This window comes from Argiope bruennichi, chromosome 6, assembly GCF_947563725.1.
Source record: "Argiope bruennichi chromosome 6, qqArgBrue1.1, whole genome shotgun sequence".
Classification (NCBI taxonomy): domain Eukaryota; kingdom Metazoa; phylum Arthropoda; class Arachnida; order Araneae; family Araneidae; genus Argiope; species Argiope bruennichi.
Window position 1 is genome coordinate 126,212,606 of NC_079156.1, and position 27,443 is coordinate 126,240,048.

The 27,443-nt window shown below is 29.4% G+C and overlaps 1 protein-coding gene across 1 annotated transcript; it reads left to right on the top strand.

Annotated features, from left to right (window-relative positions):
- Nucleotides 1-1,568: 1,568 nt before the first annotated feature.
- Nucleotides 1,569-25,373, top strand: LOC129971987 (zinc finger protein 585B-like). The gene is made up of 6 exons (XM_056085966.1): nt 1,569-1,740; nt 1,837-2,835; nt 20,421-20,588; nt 20,719-20,988; nt 21,143-21,428; nt 23,816-25,373. Exons 1-6 carry the CDS (start codon nt 1,569-1,571, stop codon nt 25,371-25,373), a joined length of 3,453 nt encoding a protein of 1,150 aa, XP_055941941.1.
- Nucleotides 25,374-27,443: the final 2,070 nt, after the last annotated feature.

The window sequence follows — 27,443 nt, forward strand, 5'->3', positions numbered from 1 at the left end:
CGAAAATTCAAATTTTTACAAATTTGACAGCCCTAACTCAGGAATCACTCGGAATAGCAACATGAAACTCGAATCATTAAGTGCATTTCGGCAAGTTCTATCCAACGATACGAGCAAATGAAATGTAACTCGAATTTCTAAATTTTAAGACCCGATCTCAGACACTGTCGAGACACGAGTTTCGTTCAAAACTCTATTCATGGAGACGAGTGTTTCAGAGGGTAACACTCGTCTGTAGGTTGTATAGAATCCGAGATATAGCAACTTCCGGTCTGACCGGAAGTTCACATCACCGATATCCCGAGATCCATAGGAACTCTATAGTATCGATTCGACATTTATTTAGACAACATTAAGCAAAATATATACTGCGCATGCGCAACCCCATGTCTCTAACATATGTAGTTTACGAGATATAACGAAAACCATTTGCGCATGCGCACTAGATAAATCCATAGGGTGGTCTTCTACAGTTCCATAGGATTACTATGGTGAAAACCCATTGTCTCTAACATATATAGTTTACGAGATATAACGAAAACTATCTATGGGGTCTTCTATAGCCCCGTAGGATTACTATGGCGAAAATCGAGCTTCAATTATTCAAAACACCGTAACGAAAGCAATATCATGTTCTCACATGATGGAAAAGAAAAAAAAAAGCTGAAAGGATTGCAGAAAAACAAATGTTTATATATTATTTTACTGATGTTACATTTCTACGCAGACCCATTGCAAAATAACCCTTCATACACAATCTGAACACTAAAATAAGTTTTACAAGAAAATAATCATAAATATGCACTGATTTTTTTTTATCGGCAGCAAATAAAAGAGGAAATTTAATCGTTCCTTATGGGTTATGAGAAGCAAAAACAAAAAATCCTAATTTGATCATAGCATAAAAAATTTAGTTAAATATTTTTTAAGAGAATCTCATTAAATTTCAAACCATTTCATACTTATTAATGTAGTTTAAATTATGCACTCATAGAAGAGGTTTTTAATAAACTGAGATGGAACAGTAAATTTTTAATTCATAAGCATGCATATTTCTATTTTAAATTTTTATCCTTTTTTTTTTATCTTTATATCTTATTATATCTTCTTTCACATAATTATACTTCTCAGAACTTTCAATTGTTCAAATCTATAATGAAAATACACTCAAAGTAATAAATTCGAATCAACTGCAGAACTCAGGGTAAAAAAGTCTTCCCTTACCCATGTCTTCTTCCCTAACTCTGTTCAAGTGCGAAGCTTTCTAAATCATATTTTTTATTCTAATTAAATTGGTTTGAAGAGTAGGGTAAATCAAAAGATATCACAGATAATTACATAAAGCGAAGACTGATTTTAAATATCAGGTCTCGCATTCTTCAATAAAATTCTCTAGTGTTTCAATTTATGAAAAGGTGCTCTAACATGTTATTTAAGAAAGAATCAATTCAAGAAGTGAAGAGAGTTCTTCTCTTCAATAAAAATTTATTTAAAATCTTTGATCAGACAGGATTTCATCTAGATTGAAAATAATGGATCAATACCATTGCAAACGTTGCGGCAATACAATGACACACAGTGAGAAGCACCCTTGCTTCATTCACAATAAATTTGAGTCAACGTATCTGCCACAATTGCCAGTAGAATCGGATGAAAACTTTCATGAAGTAAAAGACAAACCTATGGAAAATTCAAATGACATTTCCCGCTGTTTAAGTCGAGATGCCCGAGAAAACGAAAGTAAAAAATCTAAATTCTTGAATTTGTCTCCTTTACAAAATAATGAAAAAGATAAAAATCTTTATTCAAAAGAAAGCAGAAGTAACACTTTTCCAGAGAATTCCAGTAATGAGCAACCAAGGAATTCTTCCGACAATTCATGCTATTTTAATCCCATTTCGAATGCTCAGGTGATTGACGTTCAAACTAATGAAAATGCAACGTGCATTACTTCTTCAGAAAGTGTTGAATCCAGTTACAGACCTGAAAACGACCATCGTGAAACTGGTGAAATAATCCTGATTGTCTCTGGATCAGGTAGTGTTGACATACAAAAACAACCAGTATCAGATCTTTTCCATAAAACAGCTGATAAAGAAAGTAAAATGTTTCTTGAAAACAGCAAATGGCAAACTTTGAATAACGATAAAAATAATTTTATGCATTCTGTAGAATGCGTTATCAGACAAGATTGTTCACATGATAATAAAATTCCTGGACGTACAAATCTGATTTTGCAGCCTGATCTCCCACCTGGAAGTACGGAGTTAGACAATGGCATGATCCTTATGTCAGGGAATGTAATGGATGAACATATTTCACTTGGAACGAATTCTAAGGCTCACAGTGAGAAAGAAAAAATGTTTATCAGCGTTGAAGAACCAATCTCTAAAAAGGAAGATGACAATGCTGTGGCTGGATTTTCCGGATTCTGTTCTCGTAAAAAGAAATTTCCTAAGACCTTCCGTAGGAAAGATACTCTAAAAACTAATTATCAAACACACACTGGAAACAAACTCTTTGTGTGTGATATATGTGAGAAAGACTTCTCTCGGAAATCACATCTCGACCAACATTACAGAATGCACACTGGCGAAAAGCCTTATGAATGCGGTATATGCGGGAAAAAATGCAGTAGGAAAGAAAATCTCATCGTCCATTATCGAACACACTTAGGTGGCAAGCCTTTTATGTGTGATATCTGTAATAAAAGTTTTGCTTATAAGGGTTATCTTAATACACATTTTAGGACGCACACTGGAGTAAAGCCTTATAAATGTCCAGCTTGTGAAATGTCGTTCATTAACAGCAGCAACTGCAAAAAGCATTACAGGAGTAAGCACGAATGAAATTATTTTGCCAAGTACATGAATGTTTTTTTTTTTATCCAGTATGAAAGTACTTCGAATTCTTCATTGAGTTAAAACATTGTCATTGTCTTAATTTTACTATTTTGACGAATCTTATTTCTAGATTTTAAACATACAATTCTATGAATTTTTAATTGATTACTGACTATGAAAATATGTTTTTCTGATCTATTGGCATTTTATTTAAGTATTTATAGTTTGGGATTTTCTACTTTTTCACATTATTTTTAATCCTAGTCATTTAAATCCTAGAGAGTTCAAAACAAATATGCAGGTTCCATGTGCCTTTTAATTAAACAATCGTTTTTAATTACTTTGGCTTTATTTCATTAATTAAATATTTCCAAATGTAATCTTGTTTACTTTTAATATTCTGTTTTTCACGAGTATTTGAGCAAATATTTAAAGCTAACTAAAGACCGTTTTTCAATAATAATAGTAAGTATTACGATATTTTAACTGAACATACTTAGGTTCGGTTAATAATTGAAATAATCGACCGCACCATTGTGATTTTGAGTTGGTGTAAGCATTTTTCAACTTGATGTTTCATTAAAAAATGACTTTGTATTTTTACAAATGGGAAATATAGAAAATTTTTAAATTCTGTTTTTGATGTTAAAAACCAATTTTGCAAAGTTCCATTATACATTAACAATCATGTTCGGTGAGATATATTTATTGCACTTTTGTATATATTTTAATAAATACTATTATATTAGACATCAAAGTCAAATGTCTCTGTATTTTTCTTCCTTTTTAATGAAATTCTTTGCTACAATTTGCAATTAAGGATTACTTTCCGTAAATTCAGTGTCAATTACATTTTCAATGACTTGTGAATTCTCTTTTAATAATAAAGCTAAGCGTGGTGACACGTGAAAAGAAAATTAGAGCTTCCAGCGTTGGCAAATGTACATTTTCGAATGTTGGGAATAGGCAGCTCAGAACGAGGTTTTTGAATTGCTTGATAGCAGTTTAATTCATTTGAAAACAAACGAAATTATGGCAATAAATTTCCTAAGCCAAAAATTATTACATTATAGTAAAATTCGAAGCATAATCATTTCAATAATACAAGTTTTAAACCTGCATTTGCACTTTCTTTTTTTAACAAATTTTGAACTTATTTTACAGTAATCTATTTCATTATTGAAGTGAAATTCTGATGGATTTAATTGTTTTTATTAACATTTCACCTTTTTTTAAACTTTGATATGTCAGGATCTTATGATTTAGCTGCATTTTCCTGTTGAATGGTTCAAATGTAAAATATATTTTTATTAATATTTGTGAAAAAATTTTGTGCATATAATTAACGTTTCATATCTAATCATGCGGAACTAAAAATTATTTAAATGTACACATTTTAATACTACTGTCTATTTTTGTAAAATAATCTCATCTTGTTTAGAAGACTATTGTTTTGTATTGATTCGTCGAGGCATTTCATTTTCAAGTTTTTCTCCTATTAACTAATGAATCATCATGTCTTCGAATCATTTGCATGGGAATGAGATTCATGGTCTTTATGATCATGATAAAACTCGAGTCTCCCGATAAAACTTTATGTCGACCTGCATATTACTGATATCATTGTTTTAATGATAAAGTGATTACAAAAAAAAAAAAAAAAATCAGTCGATCAGTCGAATGTGCACTGCATATCTTCACTTGTCCCAGTCTTGTGCTTTTTATTCAAGGATTCTCAATCCGAGATTCTGATTATGCACCGTATCGAAGCTATCTGAATTAGAAAAAGAATTAATAACAACACAAGGGAAATTGACGATATCAAAGCAGATAAAGAGAACATATGAAAGATTTTTACGCGAATTTCACATAATGAAAATGAGGATGAGATGTATCATAAAATTTGCAACACAGAGGGGATTAGAGTTTAAATCTATTTACTGATTGTAAAATATTTTTGTCAGAAGTATTTGATATAGCTGGTATAGAAACATATTAAATTTGAACTATTTACACAAACTCTAAACTTCACAGTAATTTAAAAGTTTTTTTGTTACGGTATTTTTTTATTCGGGTTTCCATTTACAGACGCATATTACATTTAATATAAAATAGGTATATTCCGAAATTAAAAGCTTATAATATTTTAAATCCTAAAAATTTTAATTAAATATTGCTCCTATTATCGGTAATGCAGTGGATTCAATTTTAGTTACTATGTCCTTAAGTTGTCAAAATGGCTACTATTCTAGGTCAATATGTAAAATAGGATTTATGAAACTATTCAAAACTATTTCGATGAAGGATTATTTGATAGAAGATTTCATTCATCTTTACCACGCAAGACGAAGTGTTCTACCATTTATTCAATCGTGTTATCAAGAATGTTAATATAGATTGTCTAAACTTAAGTGTGGTTTAAATACTTTAGAATAACTCCTCCTTCAAACCATGTATGCGGCAAAATAGGCTTTGTTTTTCCACCAACACTAAAAGAAAGATTAGAGGATTTTTTATTAGTACTCCAATTTCAAAATGTGGATACTGCGACCTGATTGATAAGCATTACATTCGAGGATATTACGGTTCAAATCTGAAAGCTGATCTCACTAAAATACCGTCTGCTCGTTGCTCGTCTTCTCACTAAAATGACAAGATCATAAATGAATGAAAATGAGGGGGAGATGGTTTACTTGAACATTCTCAGTAAAGGACCTTTCTCTCAGTTCTCCAGATTAGAACATTTTAGTCGTTTCGTCATTTCGAGAAGGGTTTTTAAATTTCTAATCGATTCAACATTAGAATTGCCCATTTGTTGAATTTCTGATCGGAATAACTGAAACTGCTAAATTGAATGATAAGTAATTGAGTAATCAAATAATAATATAATTAAAGTGCAGAGAAAATCGCAGTTAATAAAAGTGAATGCAAACATGGATTCCGCATACTCATACCTAGTTAAATAACCACGAAAGGGTACTCCTCTTCGCCTCAACGCCTTTTGATAAATCTGGATTACCTGAACAGGGCGACAGTCTTGGAGGGAAATATATTTGTATATAACGGACCGGCCACAGTACAACCACTTCTGTAGAAGGAACTTTATATCATCTGTATGAGAGAGCAATCTCCACACCATTTCTGTTCTTGAGAGAACTGAGGGAACCAACTAAAAAGGTGGAAATCGTCTCATTCCCATTTTTTAAGGAGTCACCAGAGAGGGATAATCAGATAGATAATGCTATTTTTATATATTATCGAATAAATTTCGAGTATAACTACAAAAATATCACTGAAATCCATTTTTAAAATGTTTGAAGTATCCAATGTCTGGTTAATGTAATGGAAAACATTGGAGAATTTACTTTCCTAACAGTCTTCCTTTCCTTCCTCTTATTTACTGAACGGATATTTTAGGAATTTTATTGACCAAAATTAGAGCTTCAAGTGCAATGTTACTCAAATAACCAATATTAAATTCTTCTTCAATATTGAACAATTAGATTGTGAGGGAATAACAGAAAATGTGAAATGTTTTCAAATCTTGGTTTGTTAAATGTTACTTTTATGTGAGAACCAGAAATTCTTATGATTTTTTTTCATCTTTGCAGATTAAGTTACGTATATACGTATATAAGTTGAATTAAATTAACACTCTCATAAAAGATAAGGAAATATTAATATTTACATCTGAATTACATTTTTAATTTTTTGAGTGAAATTCTATAGTTACAAGATTCGTAATTACAATCTTTTTCATAGTTCTATAATTTACCATCCTTAACTCTTTCACATACAATTATAAATCGGATTATTGAATCAAATGAGTGAATTTTTAATTTCGTATCTGAAATTGAATGAATGTCTAATGTAATTTAAAATGAGAACTTTTCTTTAAGCTTCTTCAATATCTCAAATGACCTCACATTATTATATGAGTCAAAATAATAATGAATCATCAGTTGTTTGTTAGCTATTCAAAGCTTTCTGTAGTCAATGGTTTTGCTTATAATTAAACAAACAGTGGTTTCCATTCGTGAATGGGTCGCTTTATATTCATGATTTCTGGAACTATTATGCAAATATTGATGTGTCATTTGCAGAAAGGCAGATTCAAAAAGCGGTGATAAGAATAACAGAATGGGGAAATAACAAAGGGGTTATCTCTGCTGATAAAATGAAATGTATGCACTTTTATAGGCAATTTTTGTATATTATATACAAACAAACCTGGTTTTATCCCCTCGTTTGGACAAAAGCTAAGAAAAATACTAAATTACCACAATGTTGAAAATCTTATCCGATAACAAACTGAGCAACTCTGTACACCATGGAACAATTTTAAAATGAATTAAGTGAGTTACTGAAGCAATAACATCCCCCTTTATTTATCAGCATTTATTATATTATCATCGACAGCTTTAGAAGGATTTTAGAACTGCATACACAAACGGCTAAAAGTCAAGGAAATCATCTGTCGTTTGTAATAAAAATAAAAAATAAAAATGTTCAAAACACAATGTTTTTCACTCGGAAATGTATTCAATTTTTATTATGTTAATCTAGATCAGCAGCTATAATGAAAAAATGAATAATTAATACAGATTCATGGAGTTGCTTAGATGCCCTTGTGTTGAATTTTGATGAATCCTAGGACACATTAAATTTATTAAAATTTTATTTAATTTTGTTTTGTGTTTTACTGTTTTTAATTTTTTCGCCAAACCAGCTTGTTATACTTTTTAAAAGAACATTATTTTAGCTAGAAACTCATCGCGTGAGATTTTATTTTACCAGAAAAGTACGGTTTCATTTGGTCATTTACGTTGAATAATAGGCTAAAGATATATTTTTTAAAACATGCCTGCTTATAATTAATCTTAGCACTACCAAGCTATCCCTTATGATGATATCGTCAGAACTCAAAATTCAAATGCCTGATTCAATATCACTGCATTTTTAAATATTATATACTTAAATGAAAACTGCAACTAAAGTCGCCTTCGAAAAATGTGTTTATTTTCCTAGGTGTTTGCAATAGCTTGCTAATTTCATCTTTCTGAATGAAAATCGTTTACCTGAGCATTACATAAATTTCGTAATTATTAGAATTTTGTTTTAAAAGAGTGTGATGTAATTACTTCTCAAACTACTTCATCCATTAAATTGAAGGAATATCAAGGAAGGATTGAAAGTATTTGATTCGAGATAATTAAAAAAAAAATTTGTCTTAAAGTTTTTTTATCTCAACATTTAAAATTAATCATTTAAAACTGCTAGTATCAACTTAGAAACTTCGTAATTTTCTGACGGCTAAATGTATGTTACCGAGTCTCAGAATGAAGAAACATGCACGTTGTTTTTGCAGTTCTCTCGATACTGCCTCTTTCAGTGGTGGCAGGGAGGTCGGCTGTACTCAAGAAGTATTTGCAGTTATGCTCAATATCAAAATTCTCTATGTTTACAATTAGGCTCTAAGCTAAATTTCAATTTGTATACTAATCTAAAACAACGTCCAAAGAGTCAATTGACTTGAAAATGAAAAAAAAGAAAGTAACGGAAACATAAAAAGTTATTTTTATCGTTTCCACGCCAATATATATATATATATATATATATATATATATATATATATATATATATATATATATATATATATATATATATATATATATATATATATATATATTCACTGAAATAGTTACAAATAATATTATAATGTTGTTCAAGAAAAGGAATATTTGAAAGGACCAGAGAAAACAAAGCACATTTTAATGATTTTCCACAAAATTATATTGTAATTAGATTTAAATATTTTTGAAATGTTCCAGATGTCTTAATTTTTTTAGAATTTAAGTAGATTCGATTATAAAGATTTCAGTTAAACATTAAAAGAAAATAGGTTATGCATTTAATATTTCTAGCTTTTTAGGTAATTGAAAGTCAATTTTAGTTCAGAAAAACATAAAATTCTCATGAAAAATTCAGTAATCGTGAATGGCAGTATTTCTAAAAAATTAGTATTTAATTGGAATCGCAAAATCATATGCAGTTTTGTTCCAAATATATTTATAGTGGGAAATATTTAAAAAATATAGAAAAAAAAATTAAAAAAATCAAGTAACTAATAATATTTTGATAATTTTTAAAACATATATTTTAATTATTAACCATAATATGTCGTTCTTAAAATTTTTAAAAATGAAATTTCACGTGTTTATATTTTAATATATACGCATAAAAAATTTATAACCCAAAATGAATAATTAATAAAAATGCCTCATTGAAATGTAAAAGAATGAGCACTCTTTAGTATAATTTTTCTCTCTCCTTTGATTACATATTAACACGTGTATAAATCAATATAAATATTCAATCTCTTGACTAACTTTTACTTTGATTCTTCTCCAGCCCTTGCAGCATTGAATTAAAAAATAAGTATGAGTTACTTCACTCCCTAATTCATCTAAACTCATGTTTTATTTCTTATTAACTGTTAACAAACTATTTAGATGGAAATAAAATTCCATCTGTAATATTTTATCACAGCCTTCGTACAATCAAACAATGGATACAGGAATGAGGAGATATTTTCGAAACGCTGTCGGTCTCTAATTAAAATACAATTTCCAAAGTTTCAAATTTTCTTGCATGATGCAAAGCTGCTTTAGCAATAAAAGATCCTTTCTGTGCTGTGTCATCTGTATCTCTTATTTATCGAAACACTATGTTAGTAGCAATTTATATTCAGTAATATATATTATTACAACATGTTTTAAAGGAAAGAAATATTAAATATCTGAATTTTTAAAAATAATTTAAATTACCTTTTATTAAAATTAGAAATCTCCTATGTTAAAATTTATTTTTCACATGTTTTCATAATTAGCTCACAAGCTTCATATTCCTTCGGGCATTATTCCATGGTTCTTGCACCAATAAACCACACACATACACAAAAAAAAACATTTGTTTATGTTATAAAATAGGAACTAAAATCAATTTTTAGTTATTTGAGTCGAACAATCTATATATGTAAAATATAATCACGAGCGCCATATCAAAAAATATATTTTATTTCAAAGGTTTACAATAAAAATAGATTATTACTTATCGATTAGGTTTTTTTGCCCTAAATTTTCTTGAAGGATGGAATAAATTATAAAATAAGTGAATGGAGAAAAGTTTAGGTAAACATTTCTGATTTCGTTATATTAAAAAATTTTATTCAACAGTAAGTACAGAAAAATCCAATTTCTTTTAGCTTTTAGTTTTTAGATTTATGCATTATTAGTCGTGTTTAGCATCCATTTAGTGACTTGTAATTATTGGTTACTAAGGTTTCAATATCGATTAGGTCCATGTCTCGTTGGTTTTTTTATCGAAAAATTTTATTGATCATAAATTTTGTTAGACATGTAACTTATAACACTGTATTAGAAGTCGTTCGCTTTCTGTTACTTGCTTTATGCATTTTTCTCGTTTTTGGTCTATATCTCTATACATCAAATTATAAATAAGGAATGAATTAATTTTTTTTTAAAAAGCCACATTTTAAAACCTTTTTCCACCACTGCTCTATTTGAAGTCAAAACCTAATTATAAAAGAAGCAATATTTCAAAAATTTAATTAAATGTATACTTTACGTTGCAAACTACTCAAAATTGAAAAAGCCAGCGCATCTTTTTTTGATCATTATCAAGGAAGAATAAACTTGAATGAATTATTAGAACCAGCAACGAAAAAGATTTGAATTTTATTTCAGGAATGAAATGTAATGATGCAAAATAAGCTTAAAATATTTTTTGATTTAAAATTTAGCATAATATGCTACAAAATTTGTTATCATTAAAAAGAGAAAAGGTCATTTTTGTGATAATGTAAAAATTAGTTTCTTGCTGTAATATTTATGAAAGTTTTAAATTTCGAAAAAATGCTAAAATTTTCTCAAGCTCTGATAAATGTTTCGAAAACATTCTTCCAAGAAACACATTATCATCTTTCCAATTAAATTGGTTCCAAGATTATTTCCTTTAACGAAAATGGAACCAAAGTGTTCCCTAAAAAGAAAAAAAAAGTAACTAAGACATTGCACTTATCTGCGTAATATAAAAATATTTATCATAGCCTTCACAAAACACATTAAATATATCCAGTAGAAAAGGGATTTTGTATGTAAGAAGAAAAGGAATCCTTAATAAATTCGTCATTATATATAAAATTGATTTTTAGTTTCGACTAAAGTTCCTCATTGGAATACAAATATTATTTGGTTCTTGAACATCAAATTAAAAAAAGAATTTTACCAAGAAGTAACATGTATTATAATGTATAATACTGATTCAAAATCAAAACGTTACGGTCTATTATTACAGTTGTTGATCGATCGCAAGTCCATTTGAACACGCTGCATTCGGTACTATTATTAGGACAAGCATATGTTATTCTGAAAATTTTGGCTAAAATCTCTCAAGAAATAAGAAATGAAATTAGCAATATTGTCTTTTAGAAGTATTTAATTTTGAAATAAAACTGTGAGAATGAAGATAATTGCTGCAGTGTAAAAGATACGAACTAGCATATATATTAACAAGAATCAGCACTGGAACATTTAAAAAAGTAGAAATAATTTTAATGATCATATACATATGGATGTAAAAACATCGGATTTAAAATCTTGCTCCTTTTGTCAATTCTTCATCAAGTAAAATGCAAAAACTTGTAGATCTGATATCAGAAAAATAAAACCTGGCATCAGAAAACATTGTCGAATTTGTAGAATTCATACATTTTTTTTTAATTTAAGTGTAATCATTAAGTTAAAACTATTTCAGCACTATAGAGAATTTTAAGTAGTTTCCTATTAGAGTAAAATATTTGTTTTCTATAATTTGCTCTGTGATTTCAATCATGGTTTGCTCTGCGGTGCCTATATCAATTGCCCGCGAATGTCATTCCGCAAATTGGGCATTTATAAGGATTTTCCCCAGTATGAGTCCGTATGTGTATTTTAAGAACACTGTTATGAGAAAAAGCTTTCTTACATATATAACACACAAAGGGCTTTCACCCGTGTGAGTCCGATGATGTGTCTGGACATTTCGTTTGAGACTGAAATCATTTCCGAATATGTCACACTTAAAGTTCTTTTCGCCACTGTGTATTCTGTAATGTTTGTTGAGATTTGATTTCTGAGAAAATAATGTCTAGCAAATTCTGCACTCGAACGGGTTTTCGCCAGTATTTATTCGATAATGAGTTTCAAGCTTGCATTCCCATTCAAAACGTTTAGAACAAATACCGCAAACGAATTATTTCTTAAGGGGACGTATTCCCGAAGGTCCTGCTACTGCAATGTCATCTTTCATAGAACAGATTGATTCTTTCTTGTTGGCAGCCTTTTCATCCCTGTTATTGGAATCTTCGGAAGTAATGCATTTTTCATAAATTTTTAAAGGAAATAAATCTGAAACTTTTGATCCCCCATTATTTTGCTCATAGACAGATCCAGTGTTATACGTTGTTTTCGTACAAACCCCTTGAGAGTCTCTTTCTCAATTACAGTCATTTTTAACATTTTCCGATGAAACATTTACAGATGCATTTTCATTTTAGGTCGGCGCATGCGGATTTCTCATTGGTGCACTGTTCTGGATTATCTTGAATTTCCCTTTTTCTCTTTAAATCAGACACTAACAAATCTTCATCAATATTTTCATTAAGGGATGCTATCATTAGTGCAGAGTTTTCACTATCATTTTGTCGAATTTCTAGTTGCAGATTGTCATCAATGCCATTCAAATTTTCTTTAATTTTATCTTTTGCGTAATCATTATTTTCATCTATTTTGTCTGATTCTTCTAGTTGTCGTAGTGCATACACGTTGTCATCGTCGTTAAAAAAAAGGAATGATTCTCAACATAAGTCACTGTTCTGTAGAAAATCTGGCACAAGTATCGAGCCGTTAATATATTAATATGCAATTTAAAAAAATTCGTCCCCTCAAACGTATACAGAAAAAGGCTGATTACGTGTAGGAAAGAAGATTTGAATTTTTCCTAGCAGTTTAATGTTGTAGGCGTTATTGCTGATCTTATAAAATGCGTATATTTATTATGATTAAAATGGATTTAATCGATTTTTTAATCTATAAAATATATGTTTACTCGTTTCATAAACAACATGCTAGGGCTTTCTCACCTTATATCAAGACATGCAAAATATTCTTATGTGATATTTAGTATATGAACTTAAAATAATATCTGCTTAAAATCACAATTTTGGACTAGATTTAGATTAGAAAACGATGACATGATCAAATCAGTTTTTTAGAAATCTTAATTCCACTTCTGAATCTAATCTGCGTTTTTGATTATACGTTGATCCTAAATTCTCTTATTTTTTTTAAATTCTTCTTTAAACGTATACGATATGTTTTCGAATCAAATCTGTTTCTGTTAAATGATTTAAGCTATCTTCTTTCCATTATACCTGACTCTTACTTCACATACTGTCTGATGTTTCATAAGAAAAGTAATAAAAACGGAAAATGTATTTGGATGCCCTTTTTTTAAACCGATTCAGACCAAAATTTTATATAGAGCAAATCTGTTTGGTATGTGTCTGACAACACTTACCAAAATTCATTTATCTAATTCGTTTGGTTTTTGAGTTATAGAATTTACTTGCATACATAGGGACCAAAAACACATACGGTCAAGTGATTGATGGATTATATTCAAAATGTGGTATCGATTTATAAGTTGGATTCTAAAACATTGCACCAAATTTTATCCATTTAGTTCTCCATTTTTTGGTCCTCATGGTGTTTACAAGCACTCTACCAGGGTGGCAGACAAACTTCCTAAGAATAGATTTCATTCAAATTTTATAGAATTCTAAGACTTTGGTGTAGACCACATACTGAATTCGTTTCTTCTCGTTAAAAAGCATTTTAGAATCATGGTATGAAAGAAAGGAGAGCCATAGAGGCATATATCTAAAATACTAATTTTCGATTTCAGGTTGGACTGAAATATGAACACGCTTCAAAATATCGAGATAGAATTTATTCACGAGAAATTCAAAACGAATCAAAATTGATGATACGAAAGGGAATTTTTTTTAATCACGTGACTTTTACAGTATCGTCATTTAGAGCCAGACAGCAAGAATAAAGTTTCCTCCTCTGAGTGCTTTCTGATTATACTTTCAAATTCATTTTTAAGAACGCTAATTAGTTTTCAGTCCAAGGTTCAGAAATTGAATCTTTCGACTGATTCCTGATAGACCAACCGTTTCAATAGGTGAGGACATGAGCGGAACCATTGAGAGGTAATCACTGCACAGAAGAGTTGGATCTTGCACATCTAACATTTGTTTGTCATTACTTAGATATATTAGCCGTTTTTGAAGAACAGTGGGTCATTGAAAATATTGAGAGTTTTTTTCTTTTCAATTTAATTTCTTATGCTTCACTTCATGTTCGACATTATTTTAAGAAAATATTTCTAAGTGTCAAATGGTGACAGACGTCAAAGAAACGCCATTTTAATTGTTGTCAACCAGTTCTGTTTATTGTTTATTTAAACCATCCTATTACCAATGACACACCTTAATGCATTTAAAAGTATATATCATGTCACCATAGTCTATTTACACCTACCATGCTGCTGTAATTCACTATTTTTATGTGTCAAGTAAATTATATAGATACTTAATTGATTTCTTATTCCTTATTAAAAAAAATATAAGAAAATCCCGAAATTTACTTATTGAGGAAACAATGAAAAAGGTTTGAAAATTTAATAAACAATAAATTCTGATATGAGAAAGTTAGGAATAAGTATTTTTTTAAACATTGCCAAATTTTTGGAAAATTCCTATAACAATTAAATTACTATCGTGAAAAATATAATCTATTAAAATATTAAATGGCACAAAAATTATATTTTTCTATCATATTTTCTTGAGTAACCGAAGAAAAATAAACAAATTTCGATTAATCTTCAATCAAAATTATATATATATATATATATATATATATATATATATATATATATATATATATATATATATATATATATATATATATATATATATATATATATATATATATATATATATATACACTCCTCGAAATTCATATTCCGCCCTTCCAAAATATATACAGTGGCTCCCAAAATTGAGTATACACTATACTCTTTTTTCTTTAATTTTATTCTTTTTGATCTTAACATTTCTATTTATGGATACGATTTATAAGAACGACAAAATATACATTAACAAAAGTATTAGGCTAAAAAACAAAACGGAGAAATCAATAATATTTTTATTACAGAAATTTTTGTGTCAAAGTTGCACATTCCAAAGTCACAAAATTGAATATACACCGTATAAAATATGCGACTTGACTACCATTATTTATTTCCAAATGAATAAGTAAAACAGTTTTGTTACTTTAATTAACAATCATTGATTTCCAAGAGAAAACAAACGTTTTGGTCATCATAATGAGCTCAAGAAATGAAACAAATGTTGAAATTCGGAAACTTGTAATTCGATTGTCTGAAGATGGTAAATTTCTATGAGAAATTGCAAGGGAAATTCAACGGAGTGCGTTCAAAAAATTATCCAGAAGTATAAAATGTATGGATAAATTGCTAATAAACTTGGAAGAGGAAGAAAATAAAGCCTCAGTGACACGACCAAGAGAAGAGTTATTCGAGTGATAGCAAACAATCCTAAGGTGAGTGCTACAAAAATTGCCACATCTACTTCGAGAACACTTGGAATGTATGTTTCTGCAGAAACAATTCGAAGAGTAATCCGAAAAGCAAATTATAATGGTTGCGTAGCCAGAACAAAACCATTCATTTCAAAAGTAAATCGATAGAAAAGAATTTCATTTGCTAAAAGTCGTATTTCAAAGCCTCCTGACTTCTGGAATCAAGTAATATTCAGTGACGAAAGTAAGTTCAATGTTTTTGGTAGTGGTGGTCGATGTTGTGTTTGGAGAAAGCCCAATTCTGAACTTCTTCCTAAAAATAACAATCCTTCTGTCAAGCATGGAGGTGGTTCACTTCTTGTATGGGGCTGTAAGTTTGCAAAAGGAGTGGGAAATTTAATTTTCATTGTTGGAATCATGGACAAAATTAAATACTTGGATATGTTGAAAAACAATTTAAAACAAAGTGCCCAGAATTTGTGTTTAGGATCAAGTTTTCTGTTTCAACAAAATAATGTCCCGAAACATAGATCTAAAATAATTAAGTTATGGTTGTTGTATAATTGTAAAATGCAATTACACACCTCTCCTTAATCTTCATATCTCAATGTGATTGAAAATTTGTGGGCACAATTAGGAAAATCGGTTCAAAAACACGATATTAGGGGTAAGGAACGCTTAAAAAGAGTATAACAAGAAGAATGGTCGAAAATATCCGGCGAAACAACTCAAACTCTTTTCAACTGAATGCCACACCGTTTACAAGCTGTTCTAAATGTAAAAGGAAATGTAACAAAATATTAATTTATCTTTTCCTCTTTTTGTTGACAGATTTTTCTAGATGTATACTCAATTCTGTGACTTGACAATTGTCTGACAATTTGTAAGTTTGACATGAAAATTACTGCAATCAAAATATTATTGATTCCTTATTTTTGTTTTTCAGCCTAATACTTTTGTTAATGTATATTCTTATAAATATTATCCATAAATAGGAATGTTAAGATCAAAAAGAATAAAATTAAAGAAGAAAGAGTATAGTGTATACTAAATTTTGGGAGCTACTGTACGTTCCAATTTCTTTATTTCTTTACCTAATAGTGACACACATACGCACACACTTTACCGTCATATAGGTATCTTGATAAAGAACATGACAACATTTATGAACTTAATACAATCGTCTGAGTGTTATCAATCATTCAACAGCACTTTGAAAGTGTATGTTGAAAGGTTAAGTTCTTATGAATATATTAAGAAATTCATTCTATGAGGTTAACTTGCAATCCTACTTATTGAGTTCAATTGAAAGGGAGTTATGAAATGAATGTGATGCATAAATAATTATTGATGGACTTGTAAATCATCTAGAAAGCTAAAATGCTTGTTCACATTTTCTTAAAACAGTGAAAAGCATTTAACTTATTTCTGTACTTTTGAGCTGTAGATCTCTGTAGAGATCTCTATTCAGCTGTAAATAAGAAGTATTCCTTATGTGATTGATAGATTGAAATTTATTTTAAGGTGAGTAAAAAAAAAAATCTCAAATTATCGATAAAAATAAAAAATATCACCACCTGCACATCTTTCAAAACCTAATTAACATTTAGAATTAACTTGCATTTATGTTTAATTTTCCATACTTACTTAAGCATACGGAATGTTTGATTAGTGCAATTAATAATCTATCGAACAAATTCTTTTAGACTGGGAAAAAATTCTGCTAATTGATCGTTTTTAGATACACATGTATAAATATGTGTGCATATAATCGATTACCCCTCCTGAAATTGCAACCTGGTAAACACTATTTTTCATAACAGTCCACCACTGTTTCCCTTATCATTGCTGGAATTATACACATGACACCTGAAAACATCAAAATATCGCGATTAAACATCTAATATATAAGTAAGAAAATCATTAGATTTAAAAATAACATATTGAGCCCTTAGATGAGGTATCCACCCTGCAAGGAATATTAAAAGAAGAAAATGATCGACAAAAAATTTTAAGTAGATAAATGGTAAGATTATATATATATATTCAAAATTCACTTTGGTTTTGGAAGCTTCCGGTGCAAGGTATTGAAAAATATTATTCTGAGATTTGACATAAATTGCAGATGCATTACTTAGTTATAGAGAAAAATATCAAAGAAAAGTTTCCTACAAAAGAAAACATTAATTTGAAATGAATTAAATGAAATGAAAAAGGAAGCAATAACAGTATTCTGTTTTGATCACAAAATTAATATCAGCTGTTTAAATTTGTCACATCCTAGAAAAATTTAATATAAACTAAATTGAAAAATTTTAAAATTGTGCCAACTTTTTATTTTTTTTATTAATGATAAACATAATGTTAGATATTTGAATGACTTATCCTCCTCCTTCAACTAGTAAATAAAATTTCCACACGACGACATCTACAGATCTTTCAGTTTCAGAGAACTATACAGTTGTTTGATGTATGTATAGAAATTCCTGTGATAGAATCTTATTCTATATTCAGCATTCAATTCTTATTCAAAAGGCTGTCATTCATTTATACTCATTATGCTTGCAATGATTGGCGACTTCGATTGAACAATTCTGCGCAATTTTTAGGTGTATTTTTTTAATAGAACTGACGATGATTTCTTATTATAGAATTTGTTTCTTAATTCTTCTAATTGCATCCTTATAATTCTAAACACCTATAGCATTTAAAAGCTGTTTAGCCATTTAAGTAACATTTATTTTTAAAGCTTGATATTTCATTTATTTCATACTTTTTAGACTTTTTGAATTTTTTTTTTTAATCTTACGAAAATAAATATAAATTATCATCCTGTTTTGAATCCGATACATTCAGAGAGATAAAGTGCAGAAGTCTCTGTTTAATAATTAAAAATGTATATGTTAAATATTGAATTTCTGGCTTGGGAATTTACTAGTTATAAAATAGTTCAAAATTTAGGTGAATATTAAACTATTACTTTCTCCTACATTTACGTAAACTGAAAAATAAAAATTGGTAGAGATTTAATTAACATTGTAGAGAGGATGTTGAAGTATTTAATGGCTAATGGTATGGCGGTAGAAATCAACTGCTACCGAACTAAAGAAAAAAATGCAACAATCTTCACTTCTAATCTAAGAAATTTTTCGGAAAATTTTGACTTTATCCTTTTTATGATGAATTTTGAAGAGAACGAAAGAAACTATATTAAGATTTTATTTTCATGTAGTGAACACCAGATCTCTTTTCTTGAAAATATGTTGAATCTTTTATCTTATTATACAAATAAAGTGTTCTTTCATACTTGATAGCATGGTGAGAGTGTAAAATAAATAACACTGTTTTGCACAATTTCTAATAAAAACATTTTCAGTAATTTAAACAGATCTATTTTGAATGGGTTTCTTAATTTCGCGAAATAAGGTGAAAAACATGGAACAAACTTTAAAACTTTTTCAAAATTTACGCTTATCAAGTATTTGAAATAGAAACTTCAGAAGAGTTAATGATGAATTAATAGCAGGATTTACATCAGGATTTCATTTTACTGATATTATATTTCTTTTAAGCTCCATTCCAAAATAATCCTTCAGACGCAATCTAATTACTGAAACATTTCATAGAAGTAAATAATTACAAATATGCTTTGAAAATTTTCCATCGGCAGAAAATGCAAAGAAAAATGAATCGATCCTTATCGGGCAAGAGGAACAGAATAAAAAAGATCTTAATTCGATCATATTATAAAAGATTTCGCAAAATATTTTTTGAACAGAATTTTATTGAATTTCAAACCATTTCATAAATATAAGTGCAATTGTAAGAATAAGCTCAATCAAAATACTTTTAATGAAATATAATGAAAAATAAATTTGTATTTCACAGACAGGTATACTTCAAAATCTTATTTTCTTGCATCGTTTTAATAATATCTTTTTTTACAATCTTAAATCTCACAGGAGTTTTGAATTTTCAAATGAATGAGGGAAATACACTCATAGTAATAAATTCGAATCAACTGTAGAACTCAGGTTGAAAAAAAAATATCTTCCATCATCCATGTCATCTAATTCCATCATCCATGTGTTCTAATACGAGGCTTTCTAAATTCTACGTTTTGTATTAATTGGTTTTCAGATTAAGCTAAATAAAATAATCATGAGTAAATCATAAATTAAACAAAAATATCATAAAGCGAAGACTGATTTTACATTTTAAGTCTTATATTCTTCATTCGAATTGAATCCCGTATTTAAATTCAGGACAAAGGGCTCTAGCATGTTGTTTAAGAAACGATCAATTCATAATTTATTTGAGTTTTGTATCTGTTTTAACTGTAGAAGGTACTTTGAAATTTGAAAACATCAGCACCCCAACTAAAGTATAAAACTGCTAAAGAAACAGAAATCCTGATTACTTCTCAAAAACAGAGTCTTGTTCATTTTTCATATGACAGAATTTTAATTAAATTGAAAATAATGGATCAATACCCTTGCAGACGTTGCGGTAAAACAGTGGCACACAATGAGAATCACCCTTGCTTCCTTCACAAGAAATTTGACTACACGTATTCGCTACAATGGCCAGTAGAATCGGATAAAATCCATGATGAAGTAAAAGACAAATCTACGGATAATTCGAATGACGGTTCCAGGTGTTTAAGTGGAGCTGCTGTACAAAACAAAAATAAAAAAATCTGAGCTCATGAATTTGTCGCTTTTTCAAAATAATGAAAGAGTCAATTCGCTTTCCTCAAAGGACAACAGCTGTATGACTTTTTCAGAGAATTTCATTAATGAACAACTAACGAATTCTTGTGATAGTTCATATTATGATCCCATTTCAGATGTTCAAATAATTGAAGTCCAAACTAATGAAAATGCCTCTTTCACGGCTTCTTCAGAAAATGTTGAATACGCTCACAGTCCTGAAAATGACCAACGCGAAACTGATGAAAATATGATAGTTGTCATCGGATCAGGTGGTGTTGACTTACAAAATCAAAGAGGATCAGGTGTGTTAGACCTGAAATATGCAAGAACTGATGATGATTGCAAAATGTCTCTTGAAAATAGCAAATCTGGGTCTTTGAACAAAATTGAAAAGGATTTATGGATATGATGTTATCAGAAATTCTCTTTCAGATAATAATAATTTTTCTGGAACTGCGAAATCGACAGTGAATCCTGATTTGTCACCAGGAAGTAACGAGCAGAAAAATGGCAAAGGGCAAGTGGCAGAAGATGTAAAGGATGAAAATATTTCATTACAAATGCATTCTCAGGGTCACAATAATAACGAAAATGAACATATTTCTTCCACGAAAGAAGACAAAGCCGTGGCTGAACCTTCGGGATTCTGTCCTCGTAAAAAGAAATTTCCTGAGACTTTCAGTAGGAAAGATACTCTTAAAAGTACTTATCGAACGCACACTGGCTAGAAGCCCTTCATGTGCGTTATGTAAGCGACAATTCTCTAAGAAATCACATCGTGATCAACATTACACAACGCATACTGGCAAAACCCATTATGTTTGTGATGTATGCGGAAGAAGATTTACCCATAAAGGAAATTACAACAGACATTACAGAACCCACACTGGCGTAAGACCTTTCGTGTGCGACTTCTGTGAAAAAGATTTTGCTCGTAAGGGTGATCTCAAGAAACATGTTAGGACTCACACTGGTGACAAACCTTTCGTGTGTAATTTCTGTAAAAAAGGTTTCATTCAAAAGGGTGATCTTATTATACATATTCGGACCTACACTGGAGGAAAACCTTATAAATGCCCAATTTGTGGAAGGGATTTCGCGACCAGCAGCAATTGTAAAGAGCATCGCAGGAGAATGCATAAGTGAAAGCAATTGCAAATGACAGAAATAATTATTTTTATTTTGTATGGAACTGTTTTACATTCTTAACCTAACCGAAACAATTTTAATTCAAAATGTTCAAAATTTTATTTTTAAAATTACTGTATAAATTTTACTGATTTGACGAAGCATATTTCCTGATATGAAACCTATAAGCTAGTTGTATTATATTAATTATTGTTAATGAAAATATATTTTCTGTTCAAATGTATTTATATTCAACACTGTTTATGTCTTTTGAATTTTAGTAAAACTCTTAGTCAATTAGTAATAAAAATGCATGTTCCGCTCTCTTCCAATAAAAAAAATTATTATTACTTGTTTTGGTTTTAAATCTGAATTCAATTAATTTCCAAAATGAATTATATTTACCATTTCATTTCTAGTTTTTCAGAGTATTTGGGAAAAAACGTTTAATGCTAACTTAGAACCGCGTTTAAATAATGGTACATATTACAATATTATTAAATGTTTGGCTAAACTGCGCCAATCAAATGGTAAAAATGGAAAGTATTTAGAAACACATGAATAAAAGATCAATCATATAGATGATAAAATCTAGTCGAGGGAAGGAAAGACACAGCAGAAAGCAGAAGGCGTAGAGGAGAGCGAACTGGAAGGGAGTAAAGATCCCTGGGAACCTCGGGATTGGGACACCCGTACTCACCTATAGTAGGTGAGCCCCTGAGGGGTCCTTTTCTATGAAAAAAATAAATTCAGTATCAATTTTTTCCAATGATTTGTATCATCTTTTATAATACTGTGCATAAATATTTTAGTTGACATATACAGAACAAATAAAATATGCAAATTTGTCTAATGTGCATTTTCAATGCTGGGAATATGGAGGTCCATACGATGTTTTTTTCGGAGGTCCAAAATATTTTTTTATGAAATATGATGAAAAATAAATTTCTATTTCACAGACATATATACTTCAAAATCTTATTCTTTTTTCTTCTTTTTAATAATATCTTTTTCACAATTTTAAATCTTACAGGAGTTTTGAATTTTCAAATGTATCAAGAAAATACACTCAAAGTAATAAATTCGAATCAACTACGGAACTCAGTTAAAAAATAAAAAACTCAGGTTAAAAAGAACTCAGGTAAAAAAAAAATCATTCATGTTATTTACCTTAAGGTGTATATACACACTTGAAGATTTTTTTTTTTAAATTTTAACTTTAAAAATCCATTTTTTACAGTAGGTCATTAATCTATGTTTAAACTCATTTCAGCGAGAAAAAAACCATATTACACTAATTATTAATTAATTAAATAATATTTAATAAGCTAATTAGCCTATTTTTTGAAACATGATATCTTAAATTCTAATTTGTACAGACACATAATTCTAGTTGGAAATGATGCCTAATATTAGTCTTCGTGTTGTCTGCCTCAAACAAGTTATAAAAATGCATAGTTTTTTTTAAACAATTTTTTCATCAACGATGAATAGAAAAAGCGAGATTTTTTCTGTCATTTTAACTTTTAAACAGCTATTAAAAATTTATTTCTATAAATATAACTTTGATTGAGGCACAAAACATCCGCTATTTCATACAGATTATTTTTATATATAAATAACTGTATTTGATTAATTTCTTGTTAAGTTATGAATGTTTGAATGAAGCAATATAGTGGGAAAATATCATTCTCCATAAAATGAGTTTTAAAAACACCGTAACTAGAGTTTTTAACGAAAGCACCTCAAGAAAAATAATTATAACTCGAGAAATATTTCGAATATTGACAACATCTTGGTATCATTTGAAAGCTAAAGGATCAGAGAACATTATTAAGCAATAAAAAAATATTCGATATTTTGAAAGATTTTCGAAGTTTCAAGTGTGTACATACACCTTAAATCTGTTCTAACACGAGGCAAACTAACAAACTAAATCCTATTTTTTATACTAATTGGCTTTCAGATTAACCTAAATAAAATAATATCATAGGCAATCAAAAATTAAACAAAAAATATCATACAGCGAAGACTGATTTCACATAGTAAGTCTTATATTCTTCATTAGAACCTAATCCTGTATTTAAATTCAGGACAAAGGGCTCTAGCATGTTATTTAAGAAACGACGTGTTCATAATTTATTCAAGTTTCGTATCTGTTTTAACTGTAGAAAGGGTTTTGAAATTTGAAAACATCAGCACTACAATTAAAGTATAAAACTGCTAGAGAAACAGAAATCCTCATTTCTTCTCCTCAATGACAGAGTCTTGTACATTTCTGATAAGACAGAATTTTATTTAAATTGAAAATAATGGATCAATGCCATTGCAAACGTTGCGGTGAAACAGTGACACGTGTTGAGGATCACCCTTGCTTGTTCCACAAGAAATTTGATTACAGGTATTCACAATCACGGCCAGCAGAATCGGAAAAACACCATGATGAAATAAAAGACAAAACTACGGAGAATTCGAATGACAGTTCTCGGTGTTTAAGTCCAGCTTCAGGCAAAAACGAAAATAAAAAATCTGAGCTCATGAATTTGTTGCTGTTTCAAAATAATGAAAAAGAAAAATCGCTTTCCTCAAAGGAAAACATTGGTAAGACTTTTTCAGAGAATTCTGGTAAGGAACAACAAAGGACTCCTTCTGATAGTTCATACTTCAATCCTTTTTCGAATGCTCAGTTGATTGAAGTCCAAACTAATGAAAATGCATCTTTTACTACTTCTTCAGGAAATGTTGTATCCGGTTACAGAACTGAAAACAACCAATGCGAAGCTTACGAGAAAATGATCGTTGTCACCAGAGCAAGTGCTATCGATATGCAAAAGCAAATAGGATCAGATTTGATGCATGCGACAACTGATGAAGAATATAAGATGTCTCTTGAAAAGAGAAAATGGCAGACATTAAATAACGATAAAAATAGTTTTATGGACTCTCTAGAATGTGTAATAAGAAATTCTCTTCTAGATAATAAAAATAATTCTGGAACTGCGAATGTCATTTTAGAAACTGATCTTCTACCAGAAAGTAAGAAGCAAAGAAATGGCAAAATGGATGTATCAGAGAATATAAATAAACATATTACACTGGAAGTGAACTCTCATCTTTATTATAAGAACGGGAAAAGGGCTGCCAACACGAAAGAAGCAATATGTAACAAGGAAGCTGACAATGCTGTGGCTGGGCCTTCCGGATTCAGTTCTCGTAAGAAGAAATTGGATAAGACCTCCAGTGAGAAAGATGCTCTTAAAACAAATGATCGAAGACACACTGCCTATAAGCGCTTTTTTTGCGATATATGCAAGAAGCAGTTCTCTCAAAAATCAAGTCTCAACCGACATTACATAACCCACACAGGCGAAGCGCCTTATGTATGTGATGTATGCGGAAAATTTTTTTCTCAGAAAACCGATTTCATCATCCATCATCGATTCCACACCGGTGACAGACCCTTCGTGTGCGAAGTCTGTAATAAAGGTTTTGCTCATAAAGGGAATCTTATTGCACATTTAAAGATGCACACTGGAGAAAAGCCTTTTGTATGTGATGTTTGTAATGAAGCTTTCGCTCAAAAGGGTACTCTTCAAACGCATGCTCGTACCCACACTCGAGAAAAGCCTTTTGTATGTGATGTTTGTAATGAAGCTTTCGCTCAAAAGGGTACTCTTCAAACACATGCTCGTACCCACACTGGAGAAAAGCCTTTTGTATGTGATGTTTGTAATGAAGCTTTCGCTCGAAAGGGTACTCTTAAAACACATGCTCGTACCCACACTGGAGAAAAGCCTTTTCTATGTGATGTTTGTAATGAAGCTTTCGCTCAAAAGGGTACTCTTAAAACACACGCTCGTACCCATACTGGAGAAAAGCCTTACAAGTGTCCAATTTGTGGAATGGCTTTCACGACCAGCAGCCTTTGTAATAGGCATCGGAGAAGAGTGCATAAGTGAAATCAACCTGCCAACTACAGAAATAATTCTTTTTATCTTGTATGGAACGATTTTACATTCTTAGCGGAATTGAAACAATTTTAACTCAAAATGTGTTAAATTTTATTTTTAAAATTACTGTTTGAATTTTACTACTTAGACGAAGCATATTTCCTGATATCAAAACTATAAGTGACTACTATTATGTTCATAATTGACAATGAAAATATATTTTCAGTTGAAATGCATTTATACTTTTTAATAGGTTTCAATCCCAGTAAAAATTTGAAGCCATTCACATTAGAAATAAATGTTTCGCTTACTACCAATAATGTAAATATTATTACTTGTTTTGATTTTAAGTTAAAATTAAATATTTCTAAATTTAATGTTATTTATTGTTTCATTTCTTGTTTTTCAGAGTAAGTAGGAAAAATTTAAATGTCATATATATGTGCGTTTTAAATAATGGTACCTATGTATTTTGATATTTTTACTGAACAAAAATGCATAGGTTCTTTTAATAATTGTAATAATTAACATCAATATTTTGGACTGGTATAAGCAATATTTTTTAACTTGAGGACTTATTCATGAATAATATTGATGCAATGAAAAATGGAAATAAAATGCAATCTATTTTTATTATTAATGAATTTTATTATTAAATAATTTCTCAAGAAGCACCTTTCTTCATATCTTAAAAATCGCGATTTACAAGAGATATTTAATGTACTTTTGTAAATAGTTTAATAAATATTTTTACATTAGACATCAAATCTCAATGTGTCTATTGTGTTATTTCTTTTTTCCTCTCTAAGAAATTCTTTGTAGTCCTATTCTATTAAAGAAATAAATGCAGTATCATTTTTTTCAATAATTTGTGTAGTCTCTTTTAGTATTTAAGATAAATGTGTGAGTTGACACATCCAGAAACAATAACATTTGCAAATTTTCTAATGTATATTTTCAATGCTGGGAATTCGGAGGTCCAAACGATGTTTATAAATTGTTGGTTTGCAAATAAATTAATTAAAAATAAAAGGTAATTTTGTCATGTTTGTGCAATAAATTCCAAAGCAATAAATTAATTTACTAAAATTCGTAGCATAATCATTTTAATGTTTCAAGTTTTAAATATTTAGTTGCATTTTCTATTTTTAACAAATTAAAGAAATATTTTTAATTATTTTATAGCAATATATTTAATGAAAGATTTTAAAATTTGGTCGTTTCTTTATAAGCATTTTAACTTATATTTTTTTACAATGTTATTGTTCAAGATATTATGATTGGGCTTATTTTTTCGTTTTGAGTCTTTCCAATGTAAGATACTTTTTTTAAAATCTTTTGTAGATTTTTCTATTTAAAATTAACTTTTCGGCTCGAATCATGCGGGACCAAAAATGATTTATATGTATGTGTTTTTAATATTTCTGCCCTTTCTTATAATATAATCTGATCTTACTTCGAAAACTAATGTGCTAATGTGTCGTCTTCAATCTTTTCTCCCGTTCGTTAATGAATTCTCATGACTTCGAATCATTTTCCTGGATATGAACACGCTGTCTTTTATGCATTTAACTTGAAAGTCTTTTAAGCACAGCTTTGATTCGACCAGCAAATTAATGATACAGCCTCGTGTTAGAGATAAAATGGATGCAAGAAAACAAAATTTTCAGGGTTTAAGCTAAAGATACTAAATTTATCTTATTGCTGAAGAATGTGTTCGTGCGCAATCAGTACACTAAAAAGATTATTTTAAGTTTGAAGATGATAACGATACACAGAGTACAAGCTGGCGAGTAGCCCTTACTTCTGCTATATGTGCATTTAATAAATAAATATTATATAAATTGTTTTAGCTGGAAAATTATAAATATGTTTTTATTGTCACAGATGAATTTTAAAACAAATTCGTTTTTTTTTCTTTTCTAATTCTTTGGAATTTGCTTGATAGAAGACATTTTTTTCCTTCTACATAGTTTAATAAATGTTGTTTTAATTATTTTAAATTTTCTTTTTCCTTAGAAAAGGCTTTCGGGTTATTTTCTTCAAAGAATTTATTGATACCGATTCAAAAATTCAGTG

Bases quoted from the DNA above. Each gene is read 5' to 3' on its own strand.
- LOC129971987 (XM_056085966.1), top strand. From the start codon at position 1,569: ATGACACACAGTGAGAAGCACCCTTGCTTCATTCACAATAAATTTGAG. The intron at 20,989-21,142 runs GTACTTATCGAA...TTACCCATAAAG, and splicing joins TAGGAAAGATACTCTTAAAA to GAAATTACAACAGACATTAC. The intron at 21,429-23,815 runs GTGAAAGCAATT...ATTTGATTACAG, and splicing joins CATCGCAGGAGAATGCATAA to GTATTCACAATCACGGCCAG.